The sequence below is a fragment of the Erpetoichthys calabaricus genome, chromosome 2 (assembly GCF_900747795.2).
Source record: "Erpetoichthys calabaricus chromosome 2, fErpCal1.3, whole genome shotgun sequence".
Taxonomy (NCBI): domain Eukaryota; kingdom Metazoa; phylum Chordata; class Cladistia; order Polypteriformes; family Polypteridae; genus Erpetoichthys; species Erpetoichthys calabaricus.
The window spans coordinates 261,528,953-261,552,862 of record NC_041395.2 but is presented as its reverse complement, the minus strand read 5'-3'; the positions used below and the strand labels follow the sequence as shown (position 1 = coordinate 261,552,862).

General features: G+C 35.6%; 2 protein-coding genes across 3 annotated transcripts in view; one reads left to right on the top strand and one right to left on the bottom strand.

The window, feature by feature from the left end:
* The first annotated feature begins 619 nt into the window (after positions 1-619).
* On the top strand, positions 620-11,575 carry acta2 (actin alpha 2, smooth muscle). Its single transcript, XM_028795441.2, has 9 exons — positions 620-730; positions 3,440-3,607; positions 3,748-3,876; positions 4,946-5,056; positions 9,094-9,178; positions 9,518-9,679; positions 9,817-10,008; positions 10,427-10,608; positions 11,088-11,575. Exons 2-9 carry the CDS (start codon positions 3,479-3,481, stop codon positions 11,229-11,231), a joined length of 1,134 nt encoding a protein of 377 aa, XP_028651274.1. The 5' UTR covers positions 620-730; positions 3,440-3,478; the 3' UTR covers positions 11,232-11,575.
* Positions 11,576-11,725: 150 nt separating this feature from the next.
* stambpl1 (STAM binding protein-like 1) overlaps positions 11,726-23,910 on the bottom strand; it is a 47,337-nt gene continuing 35,152 nt past the window's right edge. For both annotated transcript variants that reach the window (XM_028795438.2, XM_028795436.2), the window contains exons 9-11: positions 20,745-20,857; positions 16,527-16,626; positions 11,726-12,770 (exon numbers count right to left, since the gene is read on the bottom strand). In XM_028795438.2, coding sequence (XP_028651271.1) covers positions 12,714-12,770; positions 16,527-16,626; positions 20,745-20,857 — 270 coding nt within the window. In that variant the 3' untranslated portion in view covers positions 11,726-12,713. The remainder of the gene's footprint in view (positions 12,771-16,526; positions 16,627-20,744; positions 20,858-23,910) is intronic.

Genomic DNA, 23,910 nt, shown 5'->3' with positions numbered 1-23,910 from the left:
TATTACAATACAATTACAGTACTGGATGTGCCAAAAACTAGAATAAAGTCATTTAAACATAAAAGGAATTAAATTTCAGTTTCAAAGCATTGCCACAGCTTTTAAATTCTACTAATACAATAAAACACATGCATTAGTAACCACTCAGAAAGTGAAACGACAGGAGAATAAGCTTGATAAATCAGCCAGTCCTTTTCACTGCAGAGCCTGTCATGCACTTCCTGCCACAAGCAGGTGATGTGACATTTTCAGGGAACTATTTGACTCACTGTCTGTGTGCTCCCTGCAGCAGTTTGTCCAAAGCACATCATTCTTTCACTCAGCAGACATATGGCGTCTTTACAACTGTAGTGGGGGCCTGCAGCTTGTTATGTGGAATGCGTCCTGTTTTGCCAAATGCTATCTGTCAATGAGGTTTTAGCAGCTGTCCTCGGGATCCTCTGTGTTTATGTTCCAGAATAGTAAAATCTCCTCCTCTCACATAAGCATCACTCCGGAATGCAGTGGACGGGGCTCAGGTCTCACTTGACCACCCAAACTGGAGCCTTTCTGCTCAGTTCCCCTATATGGTTCTGTCAGAAGGAGGGCAGGAATGTTCTCTTTTTTTCTGAGCTCCATCTTTGGGAAAGGGGTGGGGGGAATAGTAAGTTAGGGAGCTATATAGCCATAGTTTTAGTAATCGTACTGTACACCATCCCAGAGCAGCAAACCCCGGCCTAGCCCTGTCTGGGTAAGTCACAATGGCAACTTGACAGCTGTTAAGATCGGCTAAAATGTGGCAAGTCAGGTTGAATTGCTGGACAGAGACTCAGTAAAATTTGTAACTGCATGCTTTATTATTATTATCATTATAAACTGTGTGTGGAGGGGATTTATCCCCTTTGGGTAATTCTAGCTATTTTTAAGGTCTGTGCAATTCTAATAATAATTTGTCAGGATGGCTCCCTGTGGCCTTCTGCAAGGTTTGCTTAAAATGCTGCTAATGAGCTTGACTTAGCATCTCAGAACATTTTCTTTAACTAATATGCTTGCTGCTTAGCCGAGGCATGAGTGAATGATTGATATCAATCTGAACTGGAAAGCTGGTATAATTAGAATTTTGTAAGATGCTAATTTACTAAATACTAGAAACATATTTCAATGCTTTAGATGCTGTATGCACTGCTTTGTTTTTTAAATAATGCCATTTCTTTTTATGGTACTCTGCTTGGTTCAAGTTGGCATTTATTTTATTCCATTAATGGTGGCAGTGTCTTCTTCACGGGATATTAATGTGGAAATTTCTCTCTGCTTTGAAGACTATTAGTGAAGTTCGGCCTTGAAAAAAGAAAACACATTTCAAGCTCAGCGGCCCTTCACAGACTTCACCAGGATGAATGCTGTAATTTACATTCTGGCTCGGTCCCAGTTCTGAGTCTGCCCTGGCTGAGCCTCGCTGCTTTGTAAACTGGGATTCCACAGAGTTTTGCAGTTTATTACTAAATATGGTTCTCTTTTGGAATCCTTCATGAGCACCGAGTTCTGCTGGCGTTCAACTTTTTTTTTTTTTTTTTGGTTCTCTGAGTGAGGACCAAGGAGGACCAACAAGGACCCAAGAAAAGTCACGTTGCTACAAGAACAGAATTTCCCAAACCATTTCCTAATTAGGTAATTTGTCTCATCAAGCATGCCATTCATTAAGGGATGGTGATGCAATCAAAGGCCTGGGGGGGCTTTCTGAGGACGACTTAAGTTCATCATCAAATGAAAGTTGCTTTTACTTCAGTATGATTTGAAAATGAAAATTCAATTATGATGCAATTTTAATCTTTCAGTACTCACACTGATACAAGTCTATCAGTCTTTAATTCATACAGCACTTTTCATCAACCGATCCTTTTTGCTAAATATCATTCATTCACTACAGGACTGTGAGACACCATAGTCCATTCTGGCAACAACAAACACAAGGTAGAAACCAAACCTGGCCGGGATGCCATTTGATAGAGGACTTATCATGAAAGCAGCAGGCAGTGTGGGCAGTGGTTAAAGCGTTGGGCTTCAGATCCTGAGGATATGGGTTCAAATGACACCGTGTGACTATGAGACGCCACTTCACCTGCCTGTCTGCTGACTGGAAAAAGAAATGACATTTAACTAATGACATCTCAACAGAGTGCAGTTTAGTTTGGATAAATAATCTAAATAGTAAGTAATAAATAAGTAACAATGGCTTATAAAAAATGGCACAATCAAAAATATACACTGCATGAAATAGTAAAGAGTAAATAAAAGCAACAAGAAAAAAAAACATACCATTTAATAATTTACTTTTTGACTCGATGGCACTTTATAACCCAATGATTTATTTTTGGTAGTGTTATATTGCAAAATCATAGAATTTCATTCAATTTTATCAATATGGTCTGTCTTACAAAGTAATTTTCATTAAATTGCAAAAATAATAAACAATCATTCCACTAGTGCATAATTTGTAGCATTTAATTACATAACAATTTATAAGGAAGTTCACTTAAAAGTAATTACATCAACATATTCTAAGTATATTGATGTTTAGCTAACTTCCACAATGCAGTCAGATTACACTTGTTAAGTGCTTTTTTAACCGATTATTGGATATAATTGCAAATTTATATTTGTTATAACATTCCCACACACTCCAAATACTGCAAGCTTTTTTTTTTTTTTAAGAAAAGAAATAGGATATACACAATAAAACTGAAGATAATAATCTTTACTTGGTTTATTTTACATTTTTTTGAAAAAGATACATAGACTATGCAATTACACAACTATAGTATAACAGATAATAATCTCATGAAAGACACCATCATGCTACTTGCTTTTTAAACTGGAACATAAAATAAGCAAAACGTGAAAGAGATTAATTTGTAAAATCAAATCCTTCAGCCTTTATAACCTGTGAACTCGGAGGAAGTTCCTGCAGACATTTATGGACTTCTAACACACCTCACATACGGGTGTGTATAATACAACGTTATAATCTGCTATTCCATTTGTAGACACTGAAAGAGAAATAAACATCCTAAATGTGACATCTTGGTGATGTGCAGGATTTGGAGAACAGTAGAATGGCAATTATACATTAACCATGTCAGTACGTATAGATCAAAAGATGTGAAAAATACAGAGAAATAGAAAGGAACCTTTTATGATATGTAGATAAAAAGGCACTATATACAACAGATACTTGCATAGACTGAAAAGGAGCAATATAATTGATAGATAGATAGATAGATAGATAGATAGATAGATAGATAGATAGATAGATAGATAGATAGATAGATAGATAGTATAAGTTTGATAAAACATTGCTGATGCAGACATTTAGACCTGTAATGTTATAAACATGTTTTAATGGTGGGCGTTAATTTGTACTGCTGCTCAAAACTCTCAGTTCTGTTCATTCCTCTTCTAGAGGTCGAATCCTGACTGTCTGGAGAAAAGATAATTGAAAATGTGTGACGAAGAAGAGACTACTGCCCTGGTGTGTGACAATGGCTCTGGCCTCTGTAAGGCAGGCTTTGCCGGGGATGATGCCCCCAGAGCTGTATTTCCCTCCATTGTAGGTCGTCCCAGACACCAGGTAAACTCCATAATATGAATCTGAACAAATTGTATTTAATCAACTACCACAGATCAAGATAAAAATGTATGGTGTCTACTTTATTTTGCTGAGGTTTTCAGCTGCTACCTACTTTACAAATTGTTTTTGCTGCATTTTAGGGCGTGATGGTGGGGATGGGTCAGAAAGACAGCTACGTTGGTGACGAGGCTCAGAGCAAAAGAGGCATTCTGACTCTGAAATACCCTATTGAACATGGCATTATCACCAACTGGGATGACATGGAGAAGGTAAGAGTAGGCATCAGAGGGAAGAGAAATGGGAAGCTAAAGTGAAATAATAGGGAGAGGCAGCAGAACCCTCCAATTAATTCACTATATATTCTTTCTGTTAATGTGTCATGAATCACTTGTAAAACTTCTTACTGTACCATTATAGAGATGTCACTGCACAGAGAAACAACTTACATTTGTGTGGGACAAAATGTAACATAGTGACAGCTATGAGCAACCTTTATTGAGGGAAGAATAAAAACAGGTGACACATACATGCAATTAAACAAACAGAATTTCTTAAAGGCACAGGTGCCCTCAAACATTTGGGTTACAGACAACAGAATCCTATGTGCAACCAGTTATTAGCTCCTATGCTATAATCAAATACACTGAAGGAATCTATCTGATTTCCTAGTGGCATCCAATTTGACCTTCCGTTTCCTACAAATATTTGTTTCAATGACATCCTTTGAAGTTTTTCACTTACCAGTCCTGCTTCTCATTCAACATATATTATTTGTTGTGCATTTACTCCAATTACTACACTGTATCCTATGTTATATTCTCTGTCTTGTGCCCATGTTGTGTCCTTTCTGCCTCTAATAGCCAGACAGTTGCCAAAATGATATTCATTTACCCCTAACTAAACCTGCATAATCCATTTCAGTGTGGGGCAAAGCTTATTCTAGAAAACCTTGACAACAAACAAGTAGCCTTGAACAAGGCACCAGTCACACATACACTCCCACTCACTGATGCCAGGTCAAATTAGGTCAACAATTTACTTTTCCCATATATCTTAAAGATATGGAGAGGATAATACTGAAAATTTCGGGACTGAGGTTTACCTTTTAACATATTATATATTATACATACATATACATACATGTATGTATACAGTATGTATAGAGAGAGATACACACACACACACATACATATGTGAATTTTAATGCTAAACATAGTTATAAATTTGAGCACACACCTATCAGGCATCCAACTTTATGAGAAGTGACCATGATCATTTGGTCTTTGAATTACTACATTTAAGCTTTAAAAAGTGCACTAATTCTGCTTAAATCCTTAGATTTGGCATCACACCTTCTACAACGAGCTTCGTGTTGCCCCTGAAGAGCACCCCACACTGCTGACCGAGGCTCCCCTGAACCCCAAGGCAAACCGAGAGAAGATGACCCAGGTAAGGGAGCCCTCTTAATGGCCAAAAAAGGGTGGAAAGTATTTTATGGCCACATATTTATATTTTTTCACTGTGGAAGAGCTGCCCTTTTAAGATGCCATCCAGTCAAAAAGAATTTGCATTTGTTTGAAAAGAACATTAAAACATTTCTTAGAAGGCTAAGTATAGTTTTCAAATACACATTAATAATTATTAATTAATAATTCATTACCTGCGGAGCTCCGAAACATCAAATCATATTCATTTTTCAAATGCAAACTTAAAACGCATCTGTTTAAAATGGTTTATTCTTTTTCATTCTGATTACAGTGGTTTTGTTTGGTTTTAATTTTTAGATTTTCTGATCTTTTAAGTTGTTTATAATTGTGTCTTTTATTTGTTTATTTATTTATTGTTTGTTTGTTCGGTGTCCTTGAGTTCTCTGAAAGGCGCCTTCATAAATAAAATGTATTATTATTATTATTATTATTAAATGTGAAATACTATACGAGATAAGGAATATTCAGTCTGCAAAAGAACAGCAGAAGACCTCACAGCACCATCTCACCTGCCTACATGCCTGTGTAAAACATTTTCTCAAAGATGATTGCACAGAATTTGCACAGCATTATGATAGTTCCTACAAGTGCTGCCTAACCAGGGTCAGTTTATTGATAGTTCAGGTGCACCTTTAAGCAAACTGTATTTAATTATGTTGGTCATCTTTACAATTCCAAAAGAAAGTCATCACTCCTACATTAAAATCATCTTTATCAACAATGTAATAAACTCTAACTAGCATTTTATTAAGGAATATGCAATGATTAAGAGCACAGATGCAGTGAAGTATACCAGACAAGACTTTATTTCATCTGAGGGCAGTAGGATCACTGTGACACTTCAGTTTATCTGGAATAGCAGATATGGTCCTGTTGGAATGACACAGTCTGCAGGTTTTCGTTTTACTCAATGTGTTTTAGAACTTGCCTTCAGTTTTCTTGGTTTCATGTTTCTGGTTAATCTTATCCATCTATTTTCATGCATTACTATCCATAATCAGGGGCCTCATGTATAACACCATGAGAAGAATTCACACTATAACATGGTGTACAGACAAAAGCGGAAATGTGCTTAAGCACAAAAAAATCCAGATGCATAAATCTGTGCGAACGCCAACTTCCACGTTCTTCTGCTACATAAATCTCGGTCAGTGTGAAAAGTAACGCACGTGCCTGCTGTCCCGCCCTGTCTCCTCCCAGAATTACGCCTCTTTGAATATGCAAATCAATATACACAACCCTTAAGCTCAGCATTCTGTGAAAAGACAATGGCAAAAGCACAAGGGGAAATAGAAGAATTTCAGCGAATACCAAGTGGAGGCAAGGAAAAACATACTATTTGTTGGTATAAGCAGTGATATAAACAACAAAAGGAAGTTGATCGAGTGATATAGAGTGTCAGAGAAACTCGAAAGCTCAAGTTCACAAAGTCGCACAGAGCCCGAAATAAAATAGAAGCTGTCAGATATCAAAGTCGCCACGAAAAGGCGAGTCGTAGCCCACCATCTGAGTGTCATATGAATGCTTATTAGGGTACAGAGGAAAAAAAAATAGGCACACAGTTGGAAAAAAAGCTTGAAATATCAACTTTTATCTCAAAATTTCCACTTAAATCATGTAGTTTAGTTTGTCATTAAAGTAGAACATCATGAACTTCATCTTAAAATCGTTTAATTTACTAGTTTCTCAAATCCCATCGTAACTAAAGTAGCATGTCAAATGCTTTGTTTTGTATTTGATCTTCTATGTGCTTTATGTGTGTGACTCACTACGTGCTTCTTAAACCGGCTTTCTCTTCCTCCGACAGGACCAGAATCCATTACATTCGTGATATTATAGCTCTCTGAATAATTAAAATACTGAGATGTATACTTGATATCATTTTCATGGTGATAGGAGTTAAAGCATGGGAACACGGTGGCACAGAGATTGTACATGCCTCACACAAGATGCTTGCTGCGCTGTGTGCGACCTTCGATGAAATAATTTATTGCAGCAGTACTGTCTTTCAAACGTACTAACCCCTAATTCCTGTCCTTACTTTTCCTTCTCCAAATACCCAATCGCCACACAATCAGCTCTGTAATAGACGTTAAGCCATCTGTAAGCTTAGATTGCCGATTCTTCAAAACTTTTAAGGAACATTGAAATATCTTCATAGTACATGTTAAGATATTCTATCCATCCAGTGTTGCGCAAGTTCCAGCAAGAACACAGCACGAGGCAGGAACAATCCATGAATGGAGCGTCAGCTCCTTGCTAGTGCTGCGACACCGTGTCCTCACATGTTTATTTATTAACAATATAGATTATTTAAATTGAGTTAGTTTTATCTGTATAATATAATAAACATATTTTGCTGCGTTTCATTTTAAAAATGATATCATCATCATATGTAAATACGTGCTTTATAAAGTGGCTCAGGTTGTGCAATATTATAACTGTAGTGCAAGTTTACAGTTAGGTAATTGTACTTATAAGTACAAACAGTTCTACAAGGAGCACTTGATGGACTGATTGAGTGCGTTTATAGTTTGTGGGATGAAACTGTTTCTGAACCGTGAGCAAAGGCTCTGAAGCGTTTGCCGTATGAGAGCAGTTCAATAGACAGCATGGCTGAGGCAGTGTGTGCTTGATGTTTTATACCGATAATTCTCTTTCCGATCAGCTGCTGTATATCTGTGATTCCCCACTCAGATACAGTGATATAAATACTCTGAGTGGTGCAGTGAGTAATATGGAAAAAGATGATCCGCTGTGGCAAACCCTAACAGGTGCAGCTGAAAGTAGAAGAAGAAGGTGCAGTGAGAGTAACAACACTAAAGAAGCTATGATATTTAGAATAGTTTGACCATTATATTGTTACAGGTTAATTACAATCAGATGCCTTAAACTAATTAACAACATGCGGTTAATTTCAGTGTATTTATAAAGCCGCGTCAGGGATGTGGATTTAAAAAGGAAAGGGAAACCACACAGGAACAGTAGCACTGCTTTGACGCTGGGTGCCGCCAGTCTGCATAATAGAGCGGAGAACTTGGCTTTTCTTGCACATAAAACCGTACAAGTAGTATTGGATGCAAAGCAATAAGCAAATCTGAGATACAGTATGAGAAATCACCATGCTTGCTTAAATATGCCACAAGAAGTGCTCTCAAATGTTGTGAAAATATGCTAAACTTAGACAGGACTCGAAATGCAGTCCAACCGTTGTGAAGTAGGAGCACGCTGTGTCACCCTGCTTCTCAACACATTTGACATTACTTTTTTATTGATTATACAAAAAGATCAGACTTGGATTATGAGAGTCTTTGAAATGAACCCCAGGCAGTCACATCTGTTAACTATAGGATCACAAATAGTAGATTATGGCTGTACACATACTGTTACTTTTATAGCAGATGTCATTAAAATGCAGCAAAGTGTACTGTACACTTTAAACATTAATGTGTTTATTCAGACAAGTACTGTACTGTTGCAGACAAATTAAATCCTGGAAGTGGAACTCGTCCAATCTGTTTATCCATCACCAAGACTGCTTAATCCATCTTAGAATCATGGAAGCCACAGCCTATTCTGGCAAAAAACAACACTGAATGGGTTGCCAGTTCAATGCAGGGGACAATCGCACAAAACTTGTACCAGGCCTAGTTAGAATCGACAATTTAAGTAACAAACATCTCATGAATATTAAAAAATAATAATTATCACACCATTCTGTCTACTAATTATAAAGTCTTTAAAGCATAACCTTGTAGCTTGTGAATTTGATATTAGCCAATTATTTATTTAAAATTAGCAGAAAACATGTTGAAAACTTCAGTATTTGGCTGTAATTGTAACAATTGTACTGTTCTATATATTTTTTTACTTCAGCTTTCTTCAAAAGATCATATAACTAAAGATGTGTTTTTAAGACCCTGGTCTGATATCAAATGGACCATAATGGTTTACATGCTGACAATATGTTGGTTAACAGACAAATACTCTCTTCCTCAGATTATGTTTGAGACATTTAATGTACCAGCAATGTATGTAGCGATCCAAGCTGTGTTATCCCTCTATGCTTCTGGCCGTACAACAGGTGAGACATACACTTCTTAAACAATTGTTACAGTTTGGTTTCTGAACAGCTTCCATGTTTTATTTTTTTAATAAATTTAAAATTCTAAGGATAATGCATCATGCAGTAATATGACAAATTTCAGTGAAATAACTTCAGATAATTAATGAACAACTTCTAACAAAGAAAAGTAGTACTTTTGTGTAAGATTAAGTACTGTAATCTTACACAGTTAGTCAGCCAGTTATACTGTTGAAATTTGAGTTGGGGGGGGGGGGCAGAAAACTTTTTGGCACACCAACAACATTGTGTAAGTAAATCTGTACTTACAAAAGATCTTTCAACATATTGTTTTCATAGGTATTGTGCTGGACTCCGGTGATGGTGTCACCCACAATGTTCCAATCTATGAAGGATATGCTCTGCCACACGCCATCATGCGCCTTGATCTTGCTGGACGTGATCTCACTGACTACCTCATGAAGATTCTAACTGAACGCGGCTATTCTTTTGTAACTACTGGTAGGTAGACAGGGAATACTAAATTCAAGTCAAATGTGACCCTGTGCTTTCTGGCCAAGATTATTACAAGATGTTTAAAATTTCTAATCTAATGAACATGATTGACAACTATATGTATGTTTCTTTTTTGTCCATAGCCGAACGTGAAATTGTTCGCGACATCAAAGAAAAACTCTGCTATGTAGCCCTGGACTTTGAAAATGAAATGGCTACTGCTGCCACTTCATCCTCATTAGAGAAGAGCTATGAGCTGCCTGATGGACAGGTCATCACGATTGGCAATGAGCGTTTCCGTTGTCCTGAAACACTCTTCCAACCTTCTTTCATTGGTATGATACTAGATTATTTATTACAACAAATCTGAATGCAAACAGTAAGTATCACACCATTTCCGAGTGAAAAATACATACAATTATCAGGAAAAAATGACACATAAAATGGAAAAGTTAACGAAAGATATAAGATCTACATTTCTCTTACTACTGGTAGATCAGACTTTATTACATGGTCCTACACTGACATCCAATGGAAAAGAAAAGCATTGTTTACCTTTCCATTTGCTGATTTTAGAACTTCCTTCAAACTCAGTGGCACACACATAATGAATAGTAGAGACTTAATTTGCAACAGAATGCATTAATAGCTTATTGATATTTGTCAATAATATTACTTTTCTGAAGTTGTTTAAAAACAAAATATATTAAGAAAAACAGTGATCAATAATAAAGTAATTTTATTTTTCACTAGGCATGGAATCTGCTGGAATTCATGAAACCACTTACAATAGTATTATGAAATGTGACATAGACATTCGTAAAGACTTGTATGCCAATAACGTCTTGTCTGGAGGGACCACAATGTATCCAGGGATTGCAGATCGCATGCAGAAGGAAATTACTGCTCTGGCTCCCAGCACTATGAAGATCAAGGTATAAACATAATTATACATATAAAAACTGAAAGACCTTTACAGATTTTTTAAAATGCTAACAGCCATTACAATGTTTATATATTATTAGCTCATTCAATGCCTACATTAACTTAGCAGATAAATTCTACATTGGTAATATAATACAAGTTTCAGTTAACTTCTATATATAAGCAAGCTTTATACTGAGATCAATAAATGTTATTTTTTTATTAACATCACTTTCTAGTAGAAAGATGTATCCTTTCTTCAGTGATGGAAGCAATCTATTGGTTATGAATCACATTTTTTCAGAGGGTCAGATATCTAACTTTTATTAAAGAGTCTCAGTACAGTATTCTGCTGGAAAGAGACTTGAGATCTAATCTTATACTTTAGTATAAATAAAACTATTTTTTTCACAAATGCTGATATTAACCAGATGGCACTGTATTATTTTTATGCTGATTGGCTTTGTTTACTCCTTTTTACTTAAACCAGATCATTGCTCCACCGGAACGCAAATACTCTGTCTGGATTGGAGGCTCAATTCTAGCCTCCCTCTCCACTTTTCAGCAGATGTGGATCAGCAAGCAAGAGTATGATGAAGCTGGTCCTTCTATTGTTCACCGCAAATGTTTCTAAATCATTTTCAGCTTTTCTCCTTTCCCTTCACTGTTATTCCTATGGACTGTGAAAGTGCTTTCAAGAAGACTGCTAATGGTTTACTGCTGAGTAAAGTTAGTACACTCACTGTATGTATTTGAAATTGTTGACAAAATGAAAAACAAACATGTAGGTTTCAAGTATCAAGAATACGCATTTTACATGACCTTGTATGGCTTACTCGGTGGTTAAACTCTGATCAGCTTTTACAATTAGAGCATGATTGCAATAGTTGCATCTAAAGGTCTATGTAAAAGCTTTAGTTGAATGAATGTGGAAATGTGCATTATTGATTGAATAAAGCTTGAAATGTGCAGGCATTACTATAAGAGGTCAATGTGTAGTTACTGCAAGAATAAAACAGAAAATAAAGCTTCCTTGGTAGAATACAAAAAATGTACTGTTAGAAGCTGCTTGGACACTCCTTTTGTCACAAAATGACATCCTAAAAGTTGAAATTGCCCAAATTCCTATTTTTGCTCCTGTTTTGTATTTGTTTATTTCAACAACATTTGGGCTTGAAAACACTAGCTAAGCAAATATAAATTCAGTTCATAAAATAAAAAAAAAATAAAAAATGTAATTGTACAATTATTTTGTATTATTTGTGTTTAAATCAATTTAAGAGCATTATGTTTGAAAATATATTCTTCCATCCAATGGTCCATTTCAGAAAACCAAAGAATAACACAAAGCATTTTCCTAATTAAAAAAAAAATCTGTAACGCCAAAAATTACAAAGAAGTTCTATTTATGGAAACACTCAAATCAAGTATTGTGCTTCATATTTTTATCTTTCATTAAAAACTGCACACAAGCACAGATGTTCATTCAATAAGCTCTGTTCATAAGAAAAATGGTATCATCATGCAAGAACATGAAACAATCAAGATATGAATCTGTCCAATTTGAATGATCTATACCTACTAAATCAAAACACAGACTGAATGACCCAATACTAGTGAAGTCAAAAACTATTATTTGCAAACATGTAATTCCAAGTTATACATAATAAATAAAAATGTACAAGGAAATTTTCATTTTCATGGCACTAAAAGCTTAATAAATATTATAAATACTTGAAATGTAAATTAATATGTTAAGGAAAACTGCAGGTTCTGCTGAATAATATGAAAGTAATTTCAGGACGCAAACCTTTAGAATTAAAAATGATATTCTATTTGTATTGTAGACTTCAAATTTAAAGTTCATATCAGTCTCAAAAATTAGCATTCATATGGCCTTAGCAAAATATTATCACATTAGCAAACTGCCACATTAGCAACGCAAAACAGTAAAAAAATAATAAAAATAGATGAACTATTTATAAAAATATTAAACTAAAATATATATATATGTATATTGTAAATATAAAGGCTTTATTCATAAGTTTTCAGTATTATTGAGGGAGCATTTCTTCACATTGACATTTCTTGATTTTGCAGCACTCTTCTTTAACTGTCACCTTAGGTCCAGAACTATTGATTTAATTTCTTTCAGAACAGTGTGTTTACAGACCTGCAAAACAAAATCAAATATAAAATGTTATTTCATATCCTGCCAGAGCAAAAACACTATCAAAAACTGGAAATGTGGGCTAGGCAAATTGCTCAACATTTATAAGATTGAAACATTTTTGGTTATTAACCAAGCCTGTCCAAGTTTTGAAGGGAATGTCTTAACTGTGTCAAATTAATTAAATACTGTATTTACCATGTGATGCCTGGGTTGCCCGCAGTTGGCATTACCTCCTTGAACCCGGAATATTGACAACCATAGACCAAGATGGACTGGGTGATGAGGACACAGAACAAAAACAGTAGGTGCAAAGTGACTTGTGCTTTTCATTTCATTCAATCAAAGTGAAAAGAGTACAGTGCAATTTTCCAGCATTAAACACCAGTGCTCTTCTAAGCGAGAGTAAAAATCAGCAATAAATAGATGAGTAAATAAATTGCACACAGGTTAAAATCAGGAAGTTAAAATTGGGTACTTCTATTTTCCTTAGGGCTTCTCTTCATCCTCAGCTCACCCATTAGGTATGCTCAGGCGGGAACTGAGACACCAGCGGAAGCAGAACCTCTGCATTTTTTCCATTTGATTCTGGGTTTTATCGGGGGTGTGTTCTTGCTCCTAGTCTGTTCAATGCATGCATGGATTGAGTGTTGGACGGAGTCATGGGATCCAGACGCTGTGGGGCATCTGTTGGTGAAGAAATATTCAGTAATCTTGACTTTGTGGATAATGCTGTGATCTTCGAGGAATCCATGAAGGTTGTGATTGGAGCTCTTGGGAGACTGAGTGAGGAGTCCAAGTGTCTGAGCTTGTGAATGTAATCGATAAAAACCAAGATGCAGGCCTTTAATGATCTTTTGGGCACAGCCATCAGCAGTGTGTCTGTCTGCGGAGGGAATGTTGACCTCATGGAAAGGTTTACTTATCTTGGCAGCAACATTCATGTCTATGGTGTCTATTCCTGTGACGTCAATAGGATTGGGAGAGCATGGGGGATCATGAGGTCGCTGGAAAGGGGTGTGTGTTACTCCCGATATCTCTGTAAAAGGATAAAGGTCCAAGTCTTTAGAATCCTGGTGCTGCATGCTTTGCTATCTGGTTTGCTATATCCAGTGACCCGAGATGAAGACTGAACTCCTTTGTTACCGTGTTCTCTTTGGAGAATCCCTGGGTACCGCTGGTTTGACTTTGTGTTGAACAAACAGCTCATGGAGTCCTGAATGAGGCACATTACCTGCACTGTGAGGGAGCATCAATATGGCACTACAGCCATGTAGCGCGATTCCTCCTAGGGTGATCCGGCTCTCAAGATGCTCATTGCTGAGGACCCAAACAGCTGGACCAAGCCAAAGGAATGCCCACGTACCATCCGACTGTGGCAGATAGATGGTCATTTCCAGAAGGTGGAACTGGACTGTGTGTCTGCCTATATCAGTGCATACTCCCCAACCTGACTTGACCAGACATCTAATTAGGCGGACTAACAGAAACTCTACAGCCAGCCAAATACCTACAAATGCAATTGTGAAATATTTTAAGATCTAAGTGATTATACAGCAAAAACTGTTTAACGCAAACACATGTCAAATTTTACACAAAGAATGTAAAAATATTAGTTATATTACACAACAGGGATCTGCAGGCAGATAGACTTTGAAGGGAGGTTGCAATTTGTGACTCACTGTGTCTCAACACAGCAAATTAATCTTCCAGTGGGAGCATCACTGGCTGTTTGTATTGAAAGTTTCATACTTTAAGTCAATGTCACTTTGCCCAACTTCCAGTCATAGTGTGTGTCAGATTTGCTGACTGCAGTTGCTGAACACATTACTGGAGAATGTTAATTGAAATGACTGAAAATCACTGCTCATGTCACATTTAACAAATCATAGTCTTCAAGCAGCACAAAACAATTCAACTGTGCCAAACCATTAGGCTATAAATAGGCTATAGAGAATGATATTTATAACCTTCTATATGCAGGGAGGTGAATTACACCTGTGTTTTTAATGTGTTTTGGTTTCTAATTCTGAGAAATGACAAATGAAGGTAGCTGATATAAACTGACGAAAAACCAAAATACTGTAAGTTCTTCAGTGCAAATATGCAGCATTAGCCCTCTTAAAAGAGAAATAAAGTGTTCTATATATTACATACATCACTTTAGAGTTTAATGTTTGTGATGTCAAAGCACATTATATAACAACGGTTCAGTGATATAAATTGCTATGCATGCGAGTAGTCATTTAGCTGTTTGGCTGCGTTTCCTTACTTTACCAAAGGTGTCATGATTTCCAGTTACTCTGAAATTCTGGGTATGGAAGGATGAGAGTTGTGGTAAATACACACAAATTCTCCCATAAAGTTATTTTTTTATAAATCTTGATTTTTGCATGGAAAGTTGTGTACGCATATTTCATGTACTTTTTAGTGCTTAAGCAAATGATCCCAGTTCTGTGCACAAATCAGTATTAAAAGCACTGTCTACAAATGGGAAAGATGTTAGAATGGGAAGTGTCTTCCATTAGAAGATCAACCAAAGTGTAGTAATGTTGCACTTCAACCCATGCATTTGGTGAGAAAATGAGTAAAGTTAGAAGAGAATGGTTATGTCTTTCAGGTGAGCTCGTTTCATTTTTGATATAGCACTGTTCACTTTACTAGACCTGCCACTCAGGCAGCCGTCCTTCATGGTAAATTTAAATCTAAGTTTCAGGATTTTAGGCACCCAACACAGATTTAAAATTTTTTTTATCTCTTCTTTGCTATCAATGGTACAATATTCCAGAAGTCTTGCAGCTGGAAGTACTTGAATCTTAGAGCAATAGTGAATTCACAAATCTATTTCTTTGCTGGATTTCTACAGATTGTACTTGACTCAGGATTTGTTTACAAGGCTTTACAAGCATGCTGTGTGCATGTTATAATTATCTGGTAGCACACACAGCTGCGAGCAGGTCTTCTCACAAATTAAAATTTGTAAAGTAAATACAGAAGTTTACTAACATATACAAATCTTTGCAATGAATTAACTGTGATCTTAAGCATCTCATTTGATATTAACAGTTTGTGCAGAAGCAAGCACATTTACTTTGAATACAGTGTCACAGTTAAATTAGTTTGCTTTAAAATTACCCTATTAACAGGGTTCCAGCTTTGCTCTCATTAGCATTTAATAACAAGTTTTATAATTAAACTGTTTCTTGGAACATGCATTTTAAAGTTACTGATTCTTGTTAACACTAGATTGCCTGGGTTCATAGTCACACCTAGACTGACCCACTGCATGAGTCATTAATGACAATTCAGTACACCACCACAAACGTTTGCCCACTGGTATGCTAGCAGAACATTAGATTTTTTTCTTTTAGTTCAGTGAAAAAATCAAAATCAATTACATGCTGTTTACTCAGAAATACAAATTGTGCAACCAACACAGTAAAAAATTCAAGAAAATGAAAACACAGCCTCCCTCTCCTGCCCAGTTCTGAGAGCTATATGGTAAGAGAGGTTGGTGTGATGATGTTCCTCATATAAATTAAAAAGCAAAAAAGGTTTTTCAAAGACTTGGCATGCTTATTTCAGAATAACACTAATGAATTCTTGCCAAATACCAAAAATAGTCCTGTACTCTTTCTAACAGAGGGGGTTTAATTGTATAATTTACTTTTATTTTACAGACTTTTATGGTGTTGGTAACTTAGAATAAAACAAACATTCATTTTAAATAAAAAGTAAACTAAAATAAGTTATACTTACTTCATATAATGCAATATCCTTGGAATGAGGATGAAATCCTTTATTTCTACAGGCAGATATTTCAGACATCCCAGCATCAGTTAGTCTGAAGACTTTGGTACTAAAAAATTTTTAAAAGGATGGTTAAAATTTCATACAAAGCCCTTTAGTTGTACATGTAACCAGCCTGATCTCAGCATGTTGTGCATGAGAGAAACTTGGCACTGATTTACTAAATCCTGGCACTGGTAGAATAAATTCAGTAACTCATATGATTTTTGCCACAACCTGATCTTCTGTTCAGTGTGAATCATCAGGAATTAATTAAATTGACACAATGTTATTCTTCTTTGACAGAAGTAGTTGGTTACGTCAACTGCTGCATTCTGATATGCCTCTTTTGTTAGCACCCCTGCACTTGGCTGTTAGCTAACTGACAAAAGCACTTCTCAAGTTATGTCAGCCTGTTATTTACCCTTTTCATCATCAGTACATTTGAAACAATAGTGCTGGAATAAACTGGATCTTTTTTGGGTGTGGCTCATTCCTAACATGTCTACTTTGTCTATGCACTCCAGCAGAGTTATTGCTCCTGTTAACACTTTGGCCGGAAGGCCTTCTTAAGAGGACAGATTATTTCATATCTTTCCCACAGAAATAAATTAGAAACCAAGAAAGTGTCAGAGCTAAGAAGCGAAATTACTAGAATAGATGAAGAACAAGCCAGGCGTCCAAGTGAAGCTCTTCACAGGAAAAGGCAGGCCCTGCATACAGAACTTAACATCTTAACAACTAAAGAAACTGAACAACTTATTTATAAGTCAAGACATCATTACTCTGAACACGGAGAAAAAGCTAATAAGCTTTTAGCTCAACAAATTCACAAACAAGAAGATCGCAATGCAATACCAGTAATCACCAACACGAATGGAGAAGAAATCATTGACCATAAAAATATAATGCACACATTTAGAGATTATTATAAATCCTTATATTCTACTGAGTTCAAAGAAGACAACACACAATAAAATGCATTTCTGGATACATTACAGACACCACAAATAGATGCTTTAAGTGCTGAGGAACTGGATATACCTCTGACGCTAACAGAATTACTAGATGCTATGAAGTCACTTCAAAGCGAGAAATCAGCAGGCCCTGATGGTTACCCCGTAGAATTTTATAAGAAATTCTCCACTCAGCTAGCTCCCCTATTATTGGCAACATTTACAGAAGCTAGAGACAACCAAATACTACCTCAAACATTTCGTCAAGCATTAATCACTGTCTTTCCTAAACAAAATAATGACTTGATACAATATGCATCATACAGACCAATTTCACTCCTGAATAATGATGTTAAGATACTCTCAAAAATTCTAGCTAGAAGGATGGAGAAAGTGCTGCCCTCGGTAATATCACAGGATCAAACTGGATTTATTAAAGGCCGACACCTATCTTCCAATCTCCGACGCTTGTTTAATGTTATATATTCACCAGCAAAATCAAACACCCCAGAGATATTACTATCATTAGACGCTGAAAAAGCATTTGATATGAATGAATGGAACTACCTTTTCACTGCATTGGAGAAATTTGGGTTTGGCCTGAATATTTGTGCATGGATCAAACTACTGTATACCAATCCAGAAGCTTCAGTTTGTATTAACATTTGCTCAGACTACTTTAAGCTAGAACGTGGTACCAGACAAGGATGTCCCTTGTCACCACTGCTGTTTGCAATCGCCATTGAACCACTGGCGGTTCACTGTCGAAATTCTTATCAGATAAAGGGGATTATCAGAGAAGGACTGGAACAGAAAATTTCTCTATATGCAGATGACATGGTTTTATATATATCAGACCCAAAAAACACTGTGCCTGCAGTTCTAACAGCACTAACAGAATTTCAAAAGATATCCGGTCTCAGAATTAATCTGAATAAAAGTATACTCTTTCCAGTGATTTCACAAGCATATAATATTAGATTAGACACCCTACCTTTTACCATAGCAGATCAGTTTAAATACCTAGGGGTAAATATCACAAGTAAACATAAAGCTCTTTATCAACAAAATTTTGCCGTCTGTATGGAAAAAATTAAGCAAGACTTGCATAGATGGTCAACCCTTCATCTCACTCTAGCCGGAAGAATTAACATTTTTAAGATGAATATCCTCCCTAAACTTCTTTTTTTATTTCAAAACATTCCAATATATATCAGTAAATCATTTTTTAAACAATTAGATTCAACAATAACCTCATTCATTTGGAACTCAAAACACCCACGTATCCGAAGAGCGACCCTATAAAGACCTCAGGCAGAAGGTGGCATGGCTTTACCTAATTTTCAGATTTATTACTGGGCAGCAAACATACAAGCCATAAAAACCTGGACACAAAAACATGAACATACACAGGCTTGGCTCGCAATAGAAGTAAAATCCTGTAGTACTTCTTTATATTCCCTGCTCTGCGCTCCAATAAATGCAAGTTATCGCAAATATACTAATAACCCAATTGTGCTTTACTCACTCAGAATATGGAACCAATGTAGGAAGCATTTTAAGATGGAAAATCTTTTATCCGTGGCACCTCTGCAAGAGAACCACCTCTTTCAACCCTTGCAAACATATCCAGTTTTTAATACCTGGAAAAGTTTTGGGATTAAATTGCTCAGAGATCTATATATAGACAACAATTTGCATCTTTTGAACAATTACGTTCCAAATTCAACCTCCCAGCTACACATTTCTTTCACTATCTTCAAATTAGAAATTTTGTAAACAGAAATTGCCCGATTTTCCTCACCTCGTACCCTCCACCATGCTGGAAAAATTACTGCTTACTTTCGAGGAATTAAACACCATTTCCGCATTATATAAAATCTTATTAGAGTCCCTACCTTTCAAAGACCCAAGAGGACATTGGGAAGAAGATCTCTTAATATATCAGAAAAAGAGTGGAAGGTAGCAAAGCAGAGAATTCACTCGAGCTCCATATGCGCAAAGTTGTATATTATTTGAAATTGGAAAAAATCAAATTCTCAGTTAGAGGATCTGTACAGAATTTTTTCAAAACCTGGCAGGATCTAATCAATATTATTTTTAATAAGAGAAATAACTATTACCGCATTTATTTTCCTTCTCCATTTTTTATTTACCTATATATATTTCTTCCTTTCTTTTGTTTATTGTTGCCTTATTAAAAAGCCCTAAGCAATTCTCCTTTGGCTAAGCTCTCCTTCTCAGGGGTGGGGTTTGATTTGTCTTCAATTTTTTTTTTTGTTATAAATTGATCTATTTGTATGGAATGATTACAATAAAAGTAATACATAAAATTAAAAAAAAAAAAAAAAAAAAAAAAACATTTTGGCCGGTACATCAGGTATTTTCTCAGTACTTGCCTACCAGGATTAAAAGGCATTCTCTATACATTCAATAATGTCATTGACTGAACAATTAATTAGGTGCACAAAGTGGAGGCAGGCTGTATCTAGTAAGTTGGTAAGATTATTTGTTTCTTTAATAAAAAAATGAAGTGAAACAATGCTAGTGCCTTACAACTCTGGGGAATCTGAACTGATTTCCAGCCTGGTGACTGTGTATGTAAAGGTCACATGTTAGCCCTATGTCTGTGTCAGGGCTTCTCCAGGTACCACTACTGTTTTCGCCATCATCCTAAAGACATCCACTTAAGGCTAACTAGTACCTCAAATTTGGTTTAGTATTGGTGTATATAGATGTGCTTTGAGCGTTTCAGACGGACTACAACAGACTAGTACTCCATCCTTTGATTTAGACTGACTTGAGCACAATTTTAACAGGTAAAGTCCCATAATGAAAAAAAAAAAGTTCAGAGAACTAAGTAATAGATAGCTAAATGCTTATAGCTATAAGAAATTTGATTTGTGCTACATACACAGTGTCATTACCAAGTTGATTAAGACACATACTCTAATGTAGAATTTCTACATTGATCTACAGCATGAAAAAATATCCTACTACTGCAAGGATATTAAAACAATATATAAAGATTTACATGTGGCTATTGTTAAGTTACTCTTAACAGACAACAATAAAAATATTACCTGTAATCTTACGTACTGTATATAATTTATAAATTCCTGTGCTATTATATAAATTCTTCTGGAAGTATTTCTAAAACGATCTTCAAATAGATCTCAGATACTGAACAGTCCTTTTGAAAGAATAACTGTCCTCTATGACTGTTACTTACTCATTGTGTTTTGGAGAGCAAACAACTGCAATGGCCTCTGGCAGCATTAGTTGATATGAGCAATGAGTATGAAGATCCACACTAGAAAGAAAGGCAGTCTGGGTTGGGTGTGTCTATAAGCAAAAAATATAAAAGGAGTGAAAAGGAAGAAACTGAAACTATCCTTTATGTCAATTTATTGCACTTGTCAAGTGCTTCAATATCCTGAACAAGCTAAAAGATTTTCTGCTGCATCCAGCAACAATACTATTAACCATGATTGCAGAGAATGAATAACAATGATTATATCAGTATTATGAACTACAGTTAACCCTAGTCAAAGACTGGTATGTAATGATTGAAACACATAAATAAAATCACAAGATCACTTAAAAATAAAATGGTACAACTTATCTGTGCATTTAGTGTATTTTATGATTGAAGAAAAAAAAAAACAAACAACAACCACCAATAATAACAGAACGACCCAGATCAGAGCTGAATTACTAATATTCTGCTCATCTTGTTCACAAGTTTTTTTTGTTAATAAAGGTCTATTTCTGCTGCTAAAGAAAGGGTAAAACTTGTCTATTTCTTATATAACAGTACTTAGAATGGTAATTTGATTTCTAACATAATGTTACACTGCACCTTAAAGTGTTCAGTTTAACATTTAACTTTACCAATGCTATTGAATCTTTAATAAACCTCTGCACAGTAGGTATATTCTTTTCTTAAAGCTTGAAACATAGCTTGATTCCTATCTGGGATCAGTCTCTGTGTGAATTTTATTTCTTCTGCAGTCCAAATGTTTGCTTTAGAGATAAAATTAAACTCTCAACTGGCTCATACTGGGTGAAAATGGAATTTTAAATGAGTGAGCTCCTCTTTATTGGTCTTACCAAATTACTACTGGAGCACCCACTACAGTTTCACTGTTTAATGGCATCTGGTGTTATCCCTCCTTTAAAGACAATTAAAGACAATTAGATTTGCACACTCACATCATCTACAGATTTTCTTCTCTCTTTTAAAACCAAGCTGTGCCACACTGTCATCTATGTAATTAATGTAACTAGACTCAACAGTCAACAGAACTCAGCTTTAACCCTTACCTGAGTCGTAAATACTGTATTAAGATTCATAAAGGAATCTACTTTTGTCACAGGCTTTCATTGGCATAAGAGATGTTCATCCAGTTTATCCATTGATGGATATCCACTGGCAGACATTTTTATCTTTTGTGAAAATGTACTCACTTCAATTTTATAGTTCAATAAAGGTTATCAAAGGTTAAGAAGTGCAAGTTAAATGTAACTTTTTCTCTTTCTTTAATTATTTGCCTTAAGGCAGGTCTTTTGATCAATGGTTCCCCCATTGTATTCTGGTTTATACTTTTATTTTCATTGCTTTGTATGATTTATCATCTTTCAGGTAATATAACATGTGTTGCCTTGGACTTCCTCTTGATTCCTTTTCCTCCAGTTTACCAACCAGCAAAATTTTCAACAATCCATCTACTCTTAGTATATGTTCCATCAAGTTTTATCATCTTCTTCTCACTGTTTCAGGCATGCTGCTTTCTTCATCAGTCATTTCTAGCACTTTTTCTTTGGATAATTTATCCATCCAACTGATCTTTTCCATCCTTCTCCACAGGCACATTTCAAATGCTTCCAATCTATTCATATGTCCTTTTCTCATTGTCCATGTCTCTGCTCCATACAATGCAACACTACAAATTACTGTTGTTATTCTCTTCTTCAACGTTACATCCATTCTATTTTTTTTAGCAATTTTCATTTTGAATTGAAGACTGCTTTTCCTATTGCTATCCATATTTTTATTTCTTTTTCATTTCTTCCATCCCTTGAGAGCATATTTTCCAAATACGTAAATGTAAATTATCTACCTCCAACTCTCACACCCAAACACATTGTTTGTCAGGGTTTCTTTTATTTTTTCAACAAATATGTTAAATAGGATTGCTGAAAGTGAGCATCCCTGTCTATTACCTCTTGCTATTTCCCCAAGAATATGATCTCTGTAACTTCTAGCACAACCTTTAATCTCCTTAAATCCAGTAAAAATGCAAGAATAATTTTAACTTCTGTCAGAAGAGATGCATTGGTGTAACACTGATTTAGATTATAAAGTGTGTCAAAAGATAATTTAGTTGAATAAAATACTTAAACCAATTTTTTTTCTGTAAGCTTCTGTTAAGCAGCCAAATAGATGTCTCTTCCAAACCATTCTCAGCAATTATTAAATGCAACATGGCCCCAAAATTGTGTATACAAACAGTTCTAGATTGTCAATAGAATGGTCCTTTGATTACTCTGGAAAAGCTCTCCTTTAAATATGTGTCCTAACATTAAAGAATTAATGCATTCACTTTAATAGCCAGTATTTACTTTCCAAACTTTGGATGTATTGTATAATTACAGAAATAAATATGGCCGTAGAATTGCAAAACGATTTTTAGAAATATAAATGGCAGGATGTATTGTACTAAATACAGGTAAAATTCCATTATAACGAATATCTTTACAATGAAATTTTCATTACAACGAAGTATTTTTATGGTCCCGACAGCTTCCCCATATGACACGAGTCTATAGAAATCTCGTTACTACGAAGTACATTCAGCAGATACTTTCATTATAACGAAGTGCACAAAAGACCTTGAAATGCCTGAATGAATCATCCACAGAGCAGTTAGTTCTGTGGCCCTAGCTCAGTTGTGCACAATGATCCCCAAACAGACACTCTGTAATTTTTTTTTTTCTTCGAACTTTCCTTGTACTGTTTGATTTTTTTTTTTGCCTTTTTTGTTTCCTGCGGTTTTCAGTGATACCTTTTTACTTATTGCTCGTCAACATTTGAAAAACATCCATTGGAATTTAACTCATTGTCACCCTCCTATAGAAACGGCAGACACGGAAAAACGATAACAGTTCATATTAGAAAAAAAACGAATTTTTTGCAGCTCTCGATTACTGCAAAAAGAAAAAAAGATGTTGCCAGTGAATTCGGAATTTCGCCATCGACACTGTCAACTTTCTTCTCGGGTTGCAAACGTATGTGAACTTCTGCATTTGAAGACATCGAAAAAGCTGTTTTTATGTGGTTCAGTGATGCTCGTTGAAGAAACATTCCTATTAATGCAACACTCATTCAAGAAAAT

Bases quoted from the DNA above. Each gene is read 5' to 3' on its own strand.
- acta2 (XM_028795441.2), top strand. From the start codon at position 3,479: ATGTGTGACGAAGAAGAGACTACTGCCCTGGTGTGTGACAATGGCTCT. The intron at 9,179-9,517 runs GTGAGACATACA...TTGTTTTCATAG, and splicing joins TGCTTCTGGCCGTACAACAG to GTATTGTGCTGGACTCCGGT. The intron at 9,680-9,816 runs GTAGGTAGACAG...TTTTGTCCATAG, and splicing joins CTATTCTTTTGTAACTACTG to CCGAACGTGAAATTGTTCGC.